At 44.7% G+C, this 19,347-nt stretch overlaps 1 protein-coding gene across 3 annotated transcripts in view; it reads right to left on the minus strand.

The window, feature by feature from the left end:
• mast2 (microtubule associated serine/threonine kinase 2) overlaps positions 1 to 19,347 on the minus strand; it is a 484,826-nt gene that overhangs the window by 293,047 nt on the left and 172,432 nt on the right. Inside the window, exon 1 of one of the 3 annotated variants that reach the window (XM_051932696.1) lies at positions 6,327 to 7,234. The exons of the other annotated variants lie outside the window; for them this stretch is intronic. Coding sequence (XP_051788656.1) covers positions 6,327 to 6,365 — 39 coding nt within the window. The 5' untranslated portion in view covers positions 6,366 to 7,234. Of the gene's footprint in view, positions 1 to 6,326; positions 7,235 to 19,347 lie in introns of those variants that run through there. 3 annotated transcript variants of the gene reach the window in all.

The raw sequence follows: 19,347 nt of genomic DNA on the forward strand, positions 1-19,347 counted from the left end.
GTAGAAAGTACTTTTTTGCATTTGAACAAGCTGTACAATTGTTCTTTTAAACAAACATTGTAAGTTTATATTTAGACAAACACTTCCCTGTAAACGGTAGCCTATAAATAACAAAAAATAAGGTGATTAAAATGCTTCAAGTTGTAAGTGCTTATAAAAATGAATCATAAATGGCATGCCCCCTATGCAGAAGAAGAGGCTGACGATGAAGAAGCAGGGAACGCTTCAGTTCCAAATCAGTTCAATTTAAGTTTTGTCAAGCATTCCTCAATGAGTGACAGACCAGGAGGTCTGTAACAACTGCTAGTGAACAATACAATTACAGATTTTTACTAATTTATAATGCATGCATATAAAAATAAGACAATAGACAAAGGTAAGATGAAGCATGACCGAATCAGGAATGAGAGAATCAGAGCTACGGTCAAAAGTTTAGGAAATCTCTTGAAAAATACAGGAAAGAAGGTTAAAATTGTATGGACATTTAATGAGAAGAGAGGTGAACAACACTGGAAGAACAATCATGGACACGGAGGTGACGAGGATGAGAAATGAGAAAGTGGAAGGACTTTGTGAAGGGAGAGCTAAGGGAAAAAGGCGTATCAGGCGACAAAGAGTACGCAGTGACCCCCACATGAAAGAAGTAAAGCTTTAGAAGAAGAAGAGGAATGTATGTCAATGTCTATATATATAAAATCCAACATGTCTGCCAGTCTGTCTGCTTTTCACAAGACATCTACTTAACGGATTTAGATTGTTTTTTTTTTCTATAATTTGCTTGAACATTCCGGCTGATTTTGCAACTTCTCAAATAGCGGTATGTATCATAGTTCGCATTTATTTGTGCGAATACGAGGGAGATGCAGCAGGCTGAGGTGGGCGAAGCCTTTCTCACTCACTTGCCAGCCTCGGGGAGTATCTTACATCCGCTTTGTTAGTGAACAAGAAAACCACTTAACAGAGTTAGATCGGGTTTTTGTCTATAATTTGCCTGAACATTCTGATTGATTTTGCGACTTCTCTCATTCCGCTGTGAATCAGAGTTTGCCTGCAGGAGTCATATATTCAAGCTAATCCAAGATAGAGGCTGCAGGCATGACGTCAGGAGTGGGGAGCCGGGCAGGGCCCTCCTCACTGTCCTTTTTCACTATTACGTGGGTGGAGACTCGGGGCACGGCTAGTAAATATACAAGTTAAACTCATAATAGCACAAAGCAATGCTAAACTGATTAAAATATATAGCCTAATAATCTCTGTCTATTAATATTAACTCAGATTTATCAAATGCTTCAGTGTAGTTGTGTTTTAGGCAGGTCTCAAATTGCTTGTATTTGAAAATTTAACAAGTGGCAATTAAATCTGTTGTCAGGAAGCAGCATCTTCTACGCTATCTGGTTCTTGTTGACTCTTTGAAAACACAATGTGTCCAAGCTGCACAAGTTTTATTTACATTTGGATTAACATCCATCTTCCTTATCGCTCCTTCGTTTTATTCACACCTACGGTCACTAACAGGGCAACATCTTTTAATATTTTGGCAGTTGTTTTTAAAACAAGGGCAGAAACTGTTCGCTATTGAATGAAATTAACTTTCAGAGCTTTGGAAAGCGAAGTGTAATGTTGTATTCTTCATAGCCCTGCTCATTTTTTAAACTGAGCTTGAGGGCATTTAACCAATGAAGAAGGCTCTGTCTGCCAGCACAGGCCTACACAGAACACACAGGTAAAGACAACAAATGCAAGGCACCAAGTGTAAAACGAGAGCGCAGGTGTGTTCCAAGACAGTTCCCCAGACTGATGTTTACTCGGTTATGCTGACCTGTTTCATAAATGGTTTTGGATAAAAGCGTCCGCTAAGAAAATAAATGTAAATGTATGCAAATGCGAGCAGAAGCCAGTGGGTAGGGACAGACACAACGTCTCATACCGAAACACTCCAGGGAAACCACGTGTGAGCAGTTCCCCCTCCACTCTTGTGACCCTATAATTGAATAAGGCAGCTTTAAAAGACAAAAATGATGGATGGACATCCACTTCCAAGTTTCCATCACAAAAGGCTGAATAACGGAATACAGATCCATCATTGGACCTCATATCAGTCTTGGATATAAAAGCTTTCCTGCCACATGTCTCGAAACCAAAGCCAACTACTCATTTCAGGAAGTTGACGCACTCAGCAGTAACCCCAGACGAGCAAGGAGGCGCAATGACTGCGGCGCGCAGAAGTGTGTCAGGCGCTGTAGACTCAGCAGCTTTCTTACTTTTAATTATCGCCTTCAGACTAGACAGCTGTGTTCTTCTTTGCTACGAGTATGATAAGCAAGTGAGGCCGGAGGCGGGGGTGGGGAGGTTGTGTATACATCCACTTAGCACCTCAGTTGGCACCCCTAAGCCTGAGGAGGCACCCCACTTCCCAAAGTGAAGAGTTTCTTCAGGCGAGCTGAATGAGACTAAGGTGCTGCTGCCATCTTGCCCAGGACAGATTAAACACTTCAAGGCAATAGACACACAGATAGATAGATAGATAGATAGATAGATAGATAGATAGATAGATAGATAGATAGATAGATAGATAGATAGATAGATAGATAGATAGATAGATAGATAGATAGATAGATAGATAGATAGATAGATAGATAGATAGATAGATAGATAGATAGATAGATAGATAGATAGATAGATGATAGATAGAACTGAAATGCACAATATAATACATGGACAGAGAGAACTGAAAGGAACTGCGAGAGGCAGAGAGAGAAGCACAGATGGAACTAAAAGGCACTGATAGATACAGAGAGAAAAAAAGGCAAAGACAGAGGGATAGACAAGCAGAACTGAAAGGCATTTTATAATTAGTGCACAGAGAGAACCAAAAGGTGCTTTATGACAGGCAGGCAGGCAGGCAGGCAGGCAGACAGACAGACAGGGCACTGTATGATAGCTAGATGGATATGGGGATACACTACATGGACAAAAAGTATTGAGACTCCTAACCATTACACCAACAGGAACTTTAATGCATTGCATTTAAATACATAGACTTTAACACTAGAATCCATGAAGCGTATGAAAAAACTCTTAATCCCGAGCCACCTTAAATTCCTTCGCACCTCCCCTCATCAGCGTCTTTTGTTTTGCAAATGAGTCGATCAGCACAAGCAACAAGCAGTCTGCTATCCCATCCCATCAAGATAGATAGAGATATGAAAGGCACTATATAATACATGGAAAGAGAGAACTGAAAGGCACTAAGAGAGAGAGAAGGACAGACTCCTAGAACTGGAAGGCACTGATAGATACAGAGAGAGAGAAAGAGAAATGCAAAGAGAAAGGGACAGACAGACAGAACTGAAAGACACTATATAATAAATACACAGAGAGAACCAAAAGGCACTTTATGATAGATAGATAGATAGATAGATAGATAGATAGATAGATAGATAGATAGATAGATAGATAGATAGATAGATAGATAGATAGATAGATAGATAGATAGATAGATAGATAGATAGATAGATAGATAGATAGATAGCTTTTTACAGAAGCTCAAGAAATATTATATTATAAAATACACAGGGAGATTCACTCGAAAGGGGCCCCCAAATATTCTGTAATAACTCGCTAGAATGAAGCAATCTGAACAAAACAGTGCTGTGGTTGGCGCCAAACAGTTGTCACAATGTTTAACTTCTGTTTGCAACTTCTGGGTGCATTCTGCCACTCAGTCACTCGACTTCTCATCAGGATGGTGGTGTACAGTATTGAGCAGCGCGTCTTCATGGTACAAACCAATTGGGTCACCAATTCGTTTAAGTGATGTCAGAATCCACTGGATGATCATGAGTTAACAGAAAATTACTTCCAGCAAGATGGAGCAACGTGTCACACCTCGGCAAGAAGCCTGGCAGAAACTGAGTCCTTCTTCGGCAACAGGGGCTTTGGCCACCATGGTCACCGGACCTGACATCAACAGACTTCTTCCTTTGGGGTCTGCTCAAAGGAAGAGTCTATCGGAACAAACCTTGCACTGCAGAAGATTTGAAGGAAAACATCCAACGTGAAACTGCCGCTATTACCCTCCTGAGAGGCTTGTCGATATGTTCAGGAACATGGAGCGCCGCATCGAAATGTGTCTGGCAGAAAATGGAAACCACTTCCAGCATTGCATGTAATGCAATCGATTACACACACATCAAGGTATAAAGCGTATATTTTTTGGTTCAGATTGCTTTATCCTAATGGGAGTTACAACAGAATGTCCGTGGGCCTCTTTTGAGTGAATCTCCCTGTATAAAAAAAAAAAAAAACAATAAAAACATCTGCCTTGACTAATGATAAGAGAGCAGTATCAATTATGCACTATAAACACGTATTATCATAGATATGGAGGAGCCCCATTTGCATTTCTCCACACACGTCTGCTGAATGATTCGTTAGCTATACAGCAAGTCCTCAATGTTAGTCTGTCACAGACAGGATGGGCGTCAGTTTTCTCTTCACTGTCTTTCACCATTACCTCTAGTGGGTCCTGAATACATCCCATAATTGGGTCAGGTCAACTTAACTAGAATGTTGATTTAGTGGGCGACTATGGAAAAATAATAATAATAATAATAATAAAAATAATGATATATTTTATATATATTGTGCCTGGAATGTCTTGGGGGAGGCCATTCAGCCAAGGTCTTGAAGACTGTGACTTTATTTTTGACTTTCGCTTTTTTAATTTTCTTTTTTTTAAGTTCAATAGCTAATGAATGAGCAGATTATTGTTGGTTTCCACTTATGTTTAATCAGCTTCTACCATGTTTCTCCATGGGTTTTAACAAATCTGTATTTTTATGTGCACTAGTTCAGTATTCAGTGATTAGTATAATCTACAGGTATATACTCACATTCACAGCATTCTGAGCCTGCCCTCTGTGTAAAGTACTATACAAAATAAAAATAAATGTTATCATCTCAACACACCACACTGGCCATCACAAAGTTGTAGAACATGTAAAGGAAGCCATTAGCCACATTAAGCAATGCATACACCTAAGAAAGAAAAGAGTCTGCTCTGCCTTTCTTCTACAGTTCCTCTGTGTTATTAGACCAGTCCATCTTGTCATTGATGTGGACCCCCAAGTATGCGTAGCAATGCATGATTTCCACATTCACTCTCTGAATAGTGGTCGGGTGTAGAGACTCTTTGCTGCGGCGAAGCTCAATAACCAGATCCTCGATTTTTCTGATGTTAAGTTACAAGACTAAATACCACCTGATCATTTGAACCCTAAAACAAGCGGCCAAAATCCCACTCTCACATCCTCCCACATTAGTACAGCATTTAAACAGACCGCCTCACCGCTGAGGTAAATCTACCTGAAACACAAGTGGCGCCCTTAAGAGGCAGAGTGGGTGGTTGTACAACCCCCATCTCTCACAGCGGACACAGGCAGCTGCAAAGCAATGAAAAGCCAGTGCCCTCTCATTCACACGCTGCTCTCCATTGATGAAAAGCTGCAGCTCCAGAGAGACGTGACTGATTTGAGTAATCAGAGGATTATAAAAGGCCTCTCGTCAACCGGCAGTCTTCTCGGAAGGCAGAGTTAGCTCAAGTGTGCAGTTGGGGATAAGTGCAGGTGAAGTCTGACTGCCACAAGGGCATAGGCTGGACAGAGACACGTGATGCAAAGGGGTAGCACACTGCCTCGGGGACGAGTGCATGGCAGAAACAAAGAAAAGTGTGTGCAAGGCAGAAACAAAATGTGTAAGAGTGGAATCAAAGTACATATGGGACAAGTGCCGAGCAGAGTTAAGAAACAAGAGTCCGTCACACAAGTCGAAATAGTCAAACTGTCTTAGAAAAGTACTGTGGACAGAGACAAGGGACAAACGGCGATCTCACACAGAACAAGCAAAGAGACCATTCACGGGAAAAGGGACAGGAACATGACAGAGACAATCGGGAAGAGCATGTCAACACACCTCTGAGGGAGTGTGTGTGCTACGCTGCCACCAGAAATAAACAAAGCTGAAGTGCTCTGGATGAAACATAGAGCGCCACATGACTGCAGGGATAAGATCTGGATGGAGACAACTCGCAAGAAATGTGTGAATCCATCCACACTGAGGAAGGGGCAATGACACACCACGTTCCCACAATACTCAACTGCTTTAAACCAAAACGCAGAGTGAGCCTCAGAAATTGATCTAAATGGCCCTTCTCGCCTGAACTTTTCAAATGGTAAACCTCTGGTCACCTTCAACGCCGTGGCACATTCGCAAAAGTTCACCAAGCTCCATTTAAATTACCCGACTTGTCCCACAGCCTCTCTTACCTGCAGTCCCCTTCTTCTCAAGATGCTGGAGTCGTCCATGTCCCTGGGCACACAATCTGGGCTTAGAGCCCCAAGTCTCGTCACCTGACTCGGGAACTTAATGCCATTAGGGGTAGACAATCGCAGGCTGAAATCTGGTCCAGGCTGGGGGGACAGAGAGTCACTCTGAAAAGCCTTTGCTGATGTCCACACACAAACGGGGTGTAATGGCTATCACATAATGTAAAAGAAGCCGGGATCCAAAAGCATCTTCTTCATTCACTTCTCCTCCTGCCTGAGTAGCAGCACGTCTTCCGGAGCCGTCTGCTGATGCAGCGGGTGCCCATGGGCAGGAGGCAAGGAAACAAAAGGAGAAGGAATAAGCAAAATCCAGGCAATGGACTGCCCTCACTAGGAGCCCCTTAGCACGAAAGATAACCCATACCACATTCCCCCAAACTCATGGAAACCCCCACACAAGCTGAGCTGATGCTGTGGTCCATCCAGGAAATGCTCCTGCTGCAAGAGTTTAGGATGCCACACCCAGGTGGCGGTGCTCACAGAGAAGAACACATCCTGTGAGAGCCCCAAGTTCAGATTCCTCCCACCTGAGCGATGCTGCCAGCCGCTTCTCTGCCAGTCTCACCCCTCAAATCGCACATCTCCGGCTTTAAAATAAAAGCTGCACATCGCTGGCTTCCAAGGTGTGGTGATAGACTGCTGCTGCTGCTTGGTCACTCAGATGTTTCTGTTCTCCGACGAAGCTGACAAGACGCCACGACAACTTTGAGGTTTGCAGAGGAAGGCCAAGACTGTGGAAGGGGTGCAGAGGACAGAAGAGGGCAGCTTTCTGTGTGTGTGTACATTGAGTGTTTGCGTGTGCAAGGTGCCGGTGTGGACAGCTGCCTGCTTTCACAGCCGCTCGCTCGCTCGCTCTCTCTCTCTCTCTCTCTTCCACCCCCCCACCCTCCCCAATTCACCCCGCCTTTCACAGACGCCAGCAAACGCCGTGTCTACTGAGAGCCAGAGAGAGGGCCTCGGCAGGAAGCCAGCCAACCAGGCGGCTGCTAAGGAGAAGGCTCATTTGCATAGAGCCTGGTAAACAGTCTCTCACCGCACTTGGGGGCGGAGCACCATCCGCCTGCTCTCTGCATGCCTTCCCCTCTGTGCTGAGGAGCAGTGGAGACAATAGCAGAAGAGACGAGGCAGGTATCTAGCTTATGGGCGTCACCCACACACCAAGATGCCAATCAGCGGTCTGCATTACAAACCACACGAGGATGCCATATCCACAAGGGGCTCGGGGGGGTAACAGGTTTGTAAAATATCATATATACAAAGGCTTTACACTGCAAAGTGGGAAAACAGAGACATGACCCGGACACAGAGACAGGATGCACACAGTTATCAAATGATCACCATGAATGACTGAATGGCAGAGTAAACTCACTTGATGGTATGGAGTTGGTCACGTTAAATGTCACGTTAACCTCAAAACTAAACCAGATCAAAGGACACACGCTCTCTCATTGCATGAAGTAATCACCCATAGCCCAGAAACCTGCTCACGTTATAATCGTGTCAGAAAACGACCAAGCATTACCCACATTCTTTAATGAAATCTAAACTGGTGAACACTCAGTCCCACCTGCAGAGTCTGATCTCCGGTCAATCGTATCTAAAACAGGTCATGTGACTAAAGCCACAATGCCACCCAAACACACTTACCGACTGCTAACACTAAACACACACGCGCGCACACAAACCATATCATGTACTATACCATACGCAAAAATGTGTACGCAAGTATAAACTGAATCAGGCATGGAGTACTGCGAGACTACATACTGTAAGTGCCAGGCAGGATTATCTGGCATACCATGGGTATGGGACGTTTACCCAGTTGGGCGGACAAAACAAAGGAGCAGTGGAGGAAGGCTCCTATTCTGAAATGTATTTATCCCCTATCCACTAGATGGCAGCATCCCAGGACCTTAGTAATCATGTGGATAGACGCAGGGCATGATGGGAGTTGCAGTGCCATAAGTCAGCCCTGCTGGGACCTATGGATGCCGATAGGGGGTGCTGTGGGGATTCACGATCTACTTCTTCCACTTCTATGCCCTAGCACTAGAGGTACTTGCTGAGTCAGACAGAAAAGGAAGCTATCCAGCCTCCTCCAGTGAAGTCAGAGATGGGTGAAAGGAAGGCATCACCCACTGAAGGGAGGTGGACGGAGAGAGAAGAGAAGAGAAGAGAAGAGAAGAGAAGAGAAGAGAAGAGAAGAGAAGAGAACAGAACAGAACAGAACAGAACAGAACAGAAGAGAACAGAACAGAAGAGAGATTTGTTTATAATTATGCTTCTATAACCTTTGAAGAAACCTTTATGAAGTATTTTTATAATAAAAACCTCTCTCTGTTTTGAAGCAGTGACTGTTTTTGTGTTGGTTGTGTTCAGGTTTTGGGGCTCAGTGGTTCCCCCTAACTATCACTACACCTATTCATGGAGTGGATGTGCAGGTAGTGTACTGCTAAACTGCTTAACATTAAATACAATAAGACATCACTGGATGTTTCACTTTGTGAATGTAATTGTTTTTTGAAACTAAATACTTGTGCCACATCTGATGACTGCAACACACTTCAAAAAAAAGTGAAGACAGTCAAGTGTTGCCCACTGTGTGACACCACCATTTGTTTTTCTAAATACTGGTCACTGAAGACCCATTTTGGTTCAGTTTAACAAGCAGAATTTACCCTCATATATCCATTAGGTCTTCAGCTGCACGATTGTATGGGATCTTTGTTGTTGTATTTTGCCTTTTCATAATGTGACCACACAGGTCAGGACTGTAGGCAGGCCAATGTTGTATCCTCATTGCCTGCTTATGCCACCATGTAAAGTGGATATAATGTTACTTGGTGTTGTCCTGCTGGAAAATGGGGCGTTCCTGGAAAAGACGGCATCTGAGATGGCAGCACGTTTTTCACCAAAATTTGCACATATGTTTCTGCATTAATGGTGCCCTCACAGATATGCAAGTTACCCATGCCATGGGCATTGGCACACCCTCATACCATGACAGACACTAGATTTTGGACCTGACATTTCTAACAGCTTGGATGGTTCTTTTCATCTTTGGCATGGAGACACAATGGCAGTTTTTTTCCAAAAACTATTTGTAATGTTGACTCACATGACCATAAAACATGATTCCACTGTATTACTTTCCATCTCTGATGAGACTGAGCCCAGAGAAATCGGTGCCACTTCTGGACCAGTGTTGCTGTAAAGCTTCTGTTTTGCATAGTAAAATCTTTAACTGGCATCTGCAGATGCAACAGCAAATGGTGTTGACTGACAAATTATCCATCCATCCATTTTCCAACCCGCTGAATCCGAACACAGGGTCACGGGGGTCTGCTGGAGCCAATCCCAGCCAACACAGGGCACAAGGCAGGAAACAATCCTGGGCAGGGTGCCAACCCACCGCAGGACACACACAAACACACCCACACACCAAGCACACACTAGGGCCAATTTAGAATCGCCAATCCACCTAACCTGCATGTCTTTGGACTGTGGGAGGAAACCGGAGCCCCCGGAGGAAACCCACGCAGACACGGGGAGAACATGCAAACTCCACGCAGGGAGGACCCGGGAATCGAACCCAGGTCCCCAGATCTCCCAACTGCGAGGCAGCAGCGCTACCCACTGCGCCACCGTGCCGCCCTGACAAATTATGACCAAGCTAATATCCTGATGTACATTATAGATGTGTGACAGTTTTTAAGACACTGAAATCTGACCGAATTCCTTGAGTCTCTTAATTATATTCTGCACTGTAGAGGAAGAAATGCCCAAAACCCTCCCGAATTGTCTTTGGGGAATGTTGTTCTCAAAGGGCTGGACTATTAATTGACATATCTATAGGAAAATTGGTGAGCCACGACCCATTGTTGCTCTTGAAGGACTAGGCCTTTTTTTTGGAGACTCATTACGTACTAGAACACGACAGCATCACCTTGTTAACATCACCAAGTTATTTCAACTTGTCACATTGTTATCAGCCCAAAACTACTCCTGTCACAACTTTTTTGGAATATGTTGCAGTCATCAGTTTCAGAAGAAATGTACAGTGCCCTCTGTTCCATAGTTTAAAATCACAAACAGTTCAGACGTGAGTCAAGTGCATATTGCAGACTTTCATTTAAGGGAATTTGAATACATTTTGGTCACACCATATAGAAATGACAACATTTTTTCTAGATGGTCCCCTAATTTCAGGGCACCATAATGTTTGTGACACAGCAATGGTAGGTTTGTTAAAGCCATCACGTTTAGTCCTTTGGTGATGATCCGCTGCATGCAATGACTGCTTGAAGTCTGTGATTTACAGACATCAGCAGGTGCTGAGGGTCTTTTCTGGTGATGCTCTCCCAAGCCTCTCATGCAGCCATCTTTAGTTCCTGCTTGTTTCATGGGCTTGTCCCCTTAAGTTTTTTTTTTTTTAAATCTTCATATGGAAGGCCTGTTCAATAGGATTTAAATCGGGTGACTGGCTTGGCCATTCAAAAATTTTCCATTTCTTTTAGCTTTGGAAAACTCCTGTGTGGCCTGACAGTGTGTTTGTGATCATTACCTTGTAGGAGGAAGCATAGTCCCCCACACTATGCGACTCTTTAATTCCACCCGGGGGAGTAAACTTTAACATTATACAACGTTACTGTCTGTCTATCTATCTATCTATCTATCTATCTATCTATCTATCTATCTATCTATCTATCTATCTATCTATCTATCTATCTATCTATCTAGTCCAATGAGTTTGGAGGCATTTCCTGGAACTTGAGCAGAACAGATGTTTCTCCATACCTCAGAATTCATTGTGCCACTGCTGTCAGCAGTTCCATCATCAATGAGGATAAGTGTGTCAATACCCATGGCAGCCATACATGCCCAAGCCATAACACCCCCAGCACCATGTTTAATAGATAAGGTGGTCTGCTTTGGATCTTGGGCAGTCCCTCTTTGTCTCCACACTTTGACATCACTCTGATGAAGGTTTACCTTTGTTTCGTCTGTCTGCAAGACCTTTATCCAAGCCTCTGTATTTCTGTTCATGGATTCTTCTGCGGATAGTCATCTCTGGCACATCCACAGTTGAATGAGGTCATCATAAGGTTTTACTGATCTGTATCTAATGGTTTTATTCTTGTTTTTCAGCATCATAATGTTTTTTTTGGCACAGCTCTTGTCTTCATGTTGAACAATAACAACTATAGACTCTCAATGGTAGAAGCAAGCTGAGGCATCTTATGAAGCCACGAAACACACCTGAGGAATTATAAACACCTGTGACGGCAATCATCCCAAACATTATCCATCCATCCATCCTCTTCTGCTTATCCGAGGTCGGGTCGCGGGGGCAGCAGCTTGAGCAGAGATACCCAGACTTTCCTCTCCCCGGCCACTTCTTCTAGCTCTTCCGGGAGAATCCCGAGGCGTTCCCAGGCCAGCCAGGAGACATAGTCCGTCCAGCATGTCCTGGGTCTTCCCCGGGGCCTCCTCCCAGTTGGACGTGCCCGGAACACCTCAAAGGGGAGGCGTCCAGGAGGCATCCTGATCAGATGCCCAAGCCACCTCATCTGACTCCTCTCGATGAGGAGGAGCAGCGGCTCTACTCTGAGCCCCTCCCGGATGACTGAGCTTCTCACCTTGTCTTAAAGGGAAAGCCCAGACACCCTGCGGAGGAAACTCATTTCAGCCACTTGTATTCACAATCTCGCTCTTTTGGTCACTACCCATAGCTCATGACCATAGGTGAGGGTAGGAACATAGACCAACTGGTAAATTCAGAGCTTTGCCTTACGGCTCAGCTCCTTTTTCACCACGACAGACCGATGCAGAGCCCTCATCACTGCAGACGCCACACCGATCCACCTGTCGATCTCACGCTCAATTCTTCCCTCACTCGTGAACAAGACCCCGAGATACTTGAACTCTTCCACTTGAGGCAGGATCTCGCTCCCAACCCTGAGAGGGCACTCCACTCTCTTCCGGCTGAGGACCATGGTCTCAGATTTGGAGGTGCTGATTCTCATCCCAGCCGCTTCACACTCGGCGGCGAACCGATCCAGAGAGAGCTGAAGATCACGGCCTGATGAAGCAAACAGGACAACATCATCTGCAAAAAGCAGTGACCCAATCCTGAGCCCACCAAACCGGACCCCCTCAACGCCCTGGCTGCGCCTAGAAATTCTGTCCATAAAAGTTATGAACAGAATCGGTGACAAAGGGCAGCCCTGGCGGAGTCCAACTCTCACTGGAAACGGGTTCGACTTACTGCCGGCAATGCGGACCAAGCTCTGACACCGATCGTACAGGGACCGAACAGCACTAATTAGGGGGTCCGGTACACCATACTCCCGGAGCACCCCCCACAGGATTCCCCGAGGGACATGGTCGAACGCCTTTTCCAAGTCCACAAAACACATGTAGACTGGTTGGGCGAACTCCCATGCACCCTCCAGGACTCTGCTAAGGGTGTAGAGCTGGTCCACTGTTCCGCGACCAGGATGAAAACCACACTATTCCTCTTGAATCCGAGGTTCGACTATCCGACGGACCCTCCTCTCCAGAACCCCGAAAAGACTTTTCCAGGGAGGCTGAGGAGTGTGATCCCTCTGTAGTTGGAACACACCCTCCGGTCCCCCTTCTTAAAGAGGGGGACCACCACCCCGGTCTGCCAATCCAGAGGCACTGTCCCTGATGTCCATGCGATGTTGCAGAGACGTGTCAACCAAGACAGTCCTACAACATCCAGAGCCTTGAAGAACTCCGGGCGTATCTCATCCACCCCCGGGGCCCTGCCACCAAGGAGTTTGTTGACCACCTCGGTGACCTCAGTCCCAGAGATGGGGGAGCCCACCTCCGAGTCCCCAGGCTCTGCTTCCTCATTAGAAGGCATGTTAGTGGGATTGAGGAGGTCTTCGAAGTACTCCCCCCCACCGACCACAACGTCCCGAGTCGAGGTCAGCAGCGCACCATCCCCACCATACACAGTGTTGACACTGCACTGCTTCCCCCTCCTTAGACGCCGGACAGTGGACCAGAATCTCCTCGAAGCCATCTGAAAGTCGTTCTCCATGGCCTCCCCAAACTCCTCCCATGCCCGAGTTTTTGCCTCAGCAACCACCGAAGCCGCATTCTGCTTGGCCTGCCAGTACCTATCAGCTGCCTCCAGAGTCCCACAGGACAAAAGGGACTGGTAGGACTCCTTCTTCAGCTTGACGGCATCCCTCACCGCCGGTGTCCACCAACGGGTTCGGGGATTGCCGCCACAACAGGCACCGACCACCTTACGGCCACAGCTCCGGTCAGCCGCCTCAACAATAGAGGCACGGAACATGGCCCAATCGGACTCAATGTCCCCCACCTCCCTCTGGACGTGGTTGAAGTTCTGCCGTAGGTGGGAGTTGAAGCTACTTCTGACAGGGGGCTCTGCCAGACGTTCCCAGCAGACCCTCACAACACGTTTAGGCCTACCAGGCCTGACCGGCATCCTCCCCCACCATCCCAAACATTATGGTGCCCTGAAATGGGGGAACCATGTGGAAAATGTGTTGTCATTTCTATATGGTGTGACTGAAATGTATGCAAATCTCCTTAAATGAAAGTCTGCAATTTATAATTATAAACTGTGGAGCAAAGGAGTAAATCAAGGAAAAAAGGGTCTTTGTCCCAAACATTATGGAAGGATTACTGTTATAAGAGACGACCAGGATGCCCCTGCAATAGAAGGATGGGGGAAGGCAGCCTTTCAAGGACACTGACTCCCCCAAAACGCTAGATGGCAACTCCCCTGGACTGCAGCAGTGCTCCAGATTCCCACAGGGCAATATGGGACATTTAGTGTAATACCACAGAGCCCTGCTGGGTACCGTGGGTGCCACCAGGAGAGGTTGCAAGAGGAGGAGTTACAGTGGTGTGAAAAACTATTTGCCCCCTACCTGATTTCGTATTCTTTTGCATGTTTGTCACACAAAATGTTTCTGATCATCAAACACATTTAACCATTAGTCAAATATAACACAAGTAAACACAAAATGCAGTTTTTAAATGATGGTGTTTATTATTTAGGGAGAAAAAAAATCCAAACCTACATGGCCCTGTGTGAAAAAGTAATTGCCCCCTTGTTAAAAAATAACCTAACTGTGGTGTATCACACCTGAGTTCAATTTCCGTAGCCACCCCCAGGCCTGATTACTGCCACACCTGTTTCAATCAAGAAATCACTTAAATAGGAGCTGCCTGACACAGAGAAGTAGACCAAAAGCACCTCAAAAGATAGACATCATGCCAAGATCCAAAGAAATTCAGGAACAAATGAGAACAGAAGTAATTGAGATCTATCAGTCTGGTAAAGGTTATAAAGCCATTTCTAAAGCTTTGGGACTCCAGCGAACCACAGTGAGACCCATTATCCACAAATGGCAAAAACATGGAACAGTGGTGAACCTTCCCAGGAGTGGCCGGCCGACCAAAATTACCCCAAGAGCGCAGAGACGACTCATCGGAGAGGTCACAAAAGACCCCAGGACAACGTCTAAAGAACTGCAGGCCTAACTTGCCTCAATTAAGGTCAGTGTTCACGACTCCACCATAAGAAAGAGACTGGGCAAAAACGGCCTGCATGGCAGATTTCCAAGACGCAAACCACTGTTAAGCAAAAAGAACATTAGGGCTCGTCTCAATTTTGCTAAGAAACATCTCAATGATTGCCAAGACTTTTGGGAAAATACCTTGTGGACTGATGAGTCAAAAGTTGAACTTTTTGGAAGGCAAATGTCCCGTTACATCTGGCGTAAAAGGAACACAGCATTTCAGAAAAAGAACATCATACCAACAGTAAAATATGGTGGTGGTAGTGTGATGGTCTGGGGTTGTTTTGCTGCTTCAGGACCTGGAAGGCTTGCTGTGATAGATGGAACCATGAATTCTACTGTCTACCAAAAAATCCTGAAGGAGAATGTCCGGCCATCTGTTCGTCAACTCAAGCTGAAGCGATCTTGGTTGCTGCAACAGGACAATGACCCAAAACACACCAGCAAATCCACCTCTGAATGGCTGAAGAAAAACAAAATGAAGACTTTGGAGTGGCCTAGTCAAAGTCCTGACCTGAATCCAATTGAGATGCTATGGCATGACCTTAAAAAGGCGGTTCATGCTAGAAAACCCTCAAATAAAGCTGAATTACAACAATTTTGCAAAGATGAGTGGGCCAAAATTCCTCCAGAGCGCTGTAAAAGACTCATTGCAAGTTATCGCAAACGCTTGATTGCAGTTATTGCTGCTAAGGGTGGCCCAACCAGTTATTAGGTTCAGGGGGCAATTACTTTTTCACACAGGGCCATGTAGGTTTGGATTTTTTTTTCTCCCTAAATAATAAAAACCACCATTTACAAACTGCATTTTGTGTTTACTTGTGTTATATTTGACTAATGGTTAAATGTGTTTGATGATCAGAAACATTTTGTGTGACAAACATGCAAAAGAATAAGAAATCAGGAAGGGGGCAAATAGTTTTTCACACCACTGTATATTTCATCCATAGCCCGGAAGTACTCCCAAGTCACAAGGACGGAAGCTCTAAAGTACTTCCGGGCTGAAGAAAACTCAAGTCCTCCATCTGACCCATAAATACTGATAAGTCACGTGGGAGGAAGAACAGAAGCCCTTCCGGGTCAAGGACTATATAAAGGACTGCTGGGAACCCAGCAAGTGAGCCAGAGTCAGGCAGTGTAGGACAGAGCTTGCTGGGAGGCGTGGAGGAGAGAATTGGAATTATTGTAAAGAATTGTGCTATTTGATTGTTTATTGTGGCTGTGGTGCTTGGAGTGCACTGTTTAAGAAGAAAAAATAATTAAAATATCTTCTTGGTGCTTTTACCCTGTGTCCTGCGTGTCTGTCTGTTGGGTTTAAGGGGAAAAAGTGCCACCTAGCGTCCACACTGTATACCTTCAAATAACAATGCAGATGATGAGGTCAAACATGAAATAACTTGTCTTTATACTGTTTGTGCGTGAATACAAAGTAAACTTACAAATCACTCGTTTTTATTTTCATTAACATTTTCCATATTGTCACAACTTTTTTGGAATTGGGGTTATACATTACACTGCGTTTTCCAAGTTGTCTGTTTGAAGTGTTTCTGCTGCCTCCCCAACATCTGCTATCCCTCCAATTTTAGCATCATCTGTAAATCTCACAAGTTTATGAGTGACGTCAGAACCAACAACATTAATATAAATCATAAAAAGTAGCAGTTCAAGGACAGACCCATGAGGGACTCCACTGATCCTCTTATCGAGATCCAGTTTTGTTGGTTACCTCTGATGCCAATGGCTTGTAGCTTTAAAATTAGTTTTTGGTGTGGGGCTGAGTCAAAGGCATTTTGAAAGTCTAAGTAAATCATGTTGTATGAGTTGCAAAATTAGTTTGCTATTTGCCTGCCCGTTTCCTTTATGGCGTAACACCCAAGCAGATATTGACTAAAAGTCTATTGAGGCTCTCTACCAGATAATCAGTAAGTTGTATCTCATCAACTAGCCATACAAGCTCTTGCAATCACTCTTCCTATGACGACAGCCTCCTTTTTCTATCCTCTTTCACAATGGTGGCTTTATGGGCCATTGATCAGCTGAACAAGAGTTGGCAGAAAAGAGCCAATCAATAGAGATTAGAAAAAGAGAGTTGAGGGAAGGAGAAACATGGCCATTTCTAACACGCCTGTCACAACAGCCCTGACCACATCCCCAGACCCTTGAAAAAGGAAACAAAAAATTCAGTACAGACTCAAGAGAGTCAAAGCCAAGTCCTGCCAGAGGCTATAGGTTAAGACACAGATGCTGTTTGCAGAACATCATGTCTGTTTTTATTTGGGCTCTGGAGTACTTGCATGAAATTGAAGCTCTGGTGAAATGTGATGTGAAAACTCTAATACTGAGGAAGAAAACAGGTAAAAAAAGGAATTTTCCACTTATGGAATTTTGAAGGGCACCCCGTGAACATCTATAACACACAAACTATGGTTTATGAAGCAGTCATCACAGAGCAAATCATTTTAAGGCCTTTACTGGAGCACAGGCTGAATACATCCCGATCTAGAATACCACAGTGGCACAGCTACTGAACGCTGGTTTAATACCCAGCTTGGGTTTGTACATTAAAGAATAAACTTGGTCTTTAGCAAGTGAAAGTTATTTCTTCGCAATCGTGACATATATTGATTTGCTACATAAAATTGTGTTCTAAAGTGAAACGTTTTTAATAAATTTAAAACATGCCTTGTCTGATCTTGCAGCTGTGAACACTAGGGGTCGCTGTTGCCCCCAACAGACAGATGCGCAGGACACAGCTTAAAAGCACGAAGAAGTATTTTTAAGTCTTTTCTTCTCTTATAGTGCTCCCCAAGCACCACAGCCACAGTAAACAGGCAAGTAAATAAGCACAATACACAAATCTTTCTCTATTTTCTCCTCCCCACCTCCCAGCAAGCTTTGTCCACCTCCACCCAACTCTGGCTCGCTTGCTGGGTCTTTTATATAGTTATTGACCCGAAAGTGCTTCTGTTCTTCCTACCACGTGATTTGCCTGCGCTTCCGGGTCAGATGGAGAATTCAAGTTTTTCGTCAGCCCGGAAGTACTTCTGGATTTCCGTCCTCATGACTCGACAGTACTTCTGAGCTATAAGGGAAGCATGACTCCCTCAGTCCTTCCATAGCACCCCCAGGCTGCACCCAACAGGGCTGAGATAGCGAATTCCAAGTCCCAGGATGCCCTGTGGAAATCCGGGACACTGTTATACTCCAGGGGAACTGCCATCTAGTGTCTTGAGTGTGGCAGTGTCCAAAAGTAGCAGCCTTCCCCCATCCTATCATTCTCGGGGTGTCCTGGCCAGGTTGAGCTGACAGCTGGCCATCACACAGCTTACAGTGGGACTAGTGGGTGCATGGAACCACAGGTGATACAAAAAGCCTTAAAACTTACCAAATATGGCCATTTTGAAGCAGAAAAGGTTTTGATTTAAAAAAAATATGCCTTCCACATTTATGCAGCATCCTTGTGATAACAAAAGGAAATGAGAAATAATTACTTTATCAGAGATTCTAGGAACTAAATTCTTCAGGTAAGAACACATTTCCAGTTTGCTTGACTGCTCTCAGTTGCTGTCTTGAGTGAAGTTGCGACATTCCAAACAAGAACCCAGTGCCAAGCTGTATTCTGCTCATAATCCTACGTTTGCTTCTAAAATTCCATTCTTCAATTGTTATATTCTGCCATGGCCTGTAATAACAGACGCACACTCACATCACATGATTATTTTGTTCCCACTTTTTTGCCCATTACATTCTGTGTTACTACCTGAGCAAGATTCGGGCCAAGCAGCAATGCAGCAAAAAGAGCACATGAGAATTTCATTATCAATCTGAAGTCATCTGATTACACTGCATTGCATTTTTAATGAAATCCTTAGATTTTTGAAACAGCCATGACACCTGTATGTCACAGTTTCTATGGTATGTTCTGTGCATGTACAATAAAAACAATGTAAAAGACAGAGGGTGCGACAGAGTAGACTGAAGTGACACAAACCAATTAACAACGTTTTTAACAAACGATGAGTCACTCTTGCCAAGGACGGGGTAATAAAGGAAATTAGGACAACGTGTTTGAGTAAACTAACTGATATACATGATATCAACTAATGGTAAATACACAGGGAGAACGAGTAAAACTCATGCAAACCCTGGCACTGTGAGGCAGGAATGACAGCTCTGAGCTACCTGAAGAAGCTGGCATAAAAGCAGCTCCGCAAGCAGCAGTGGCAACAGAAGCTCTGGGTGGCGCGGGCAGACATAGCACTTGCTGAGCCTGTAAACCAACTCCTTGTTTGGTGGCTCTATCAGCCATACCTTGCATAATAGATTACCAGTGTAATTTGCATGTCTGGTAGAAAAATACAGACTGAGACTGT

Source organism: Erpetoichthys calabaricus, chromosome 10, assembly GCF_900747795.2.
Source record: "Erpetoichthys calabaricus chromosome 10, fErpCal1.3, whole genome shotgun sequence".
NCBI lineage: Eukaryota > Metazoa > Chordata > Cladistia > Polypteriformes > Polypteridae > Erpetoichthys > Erpetoichthys calabaricus.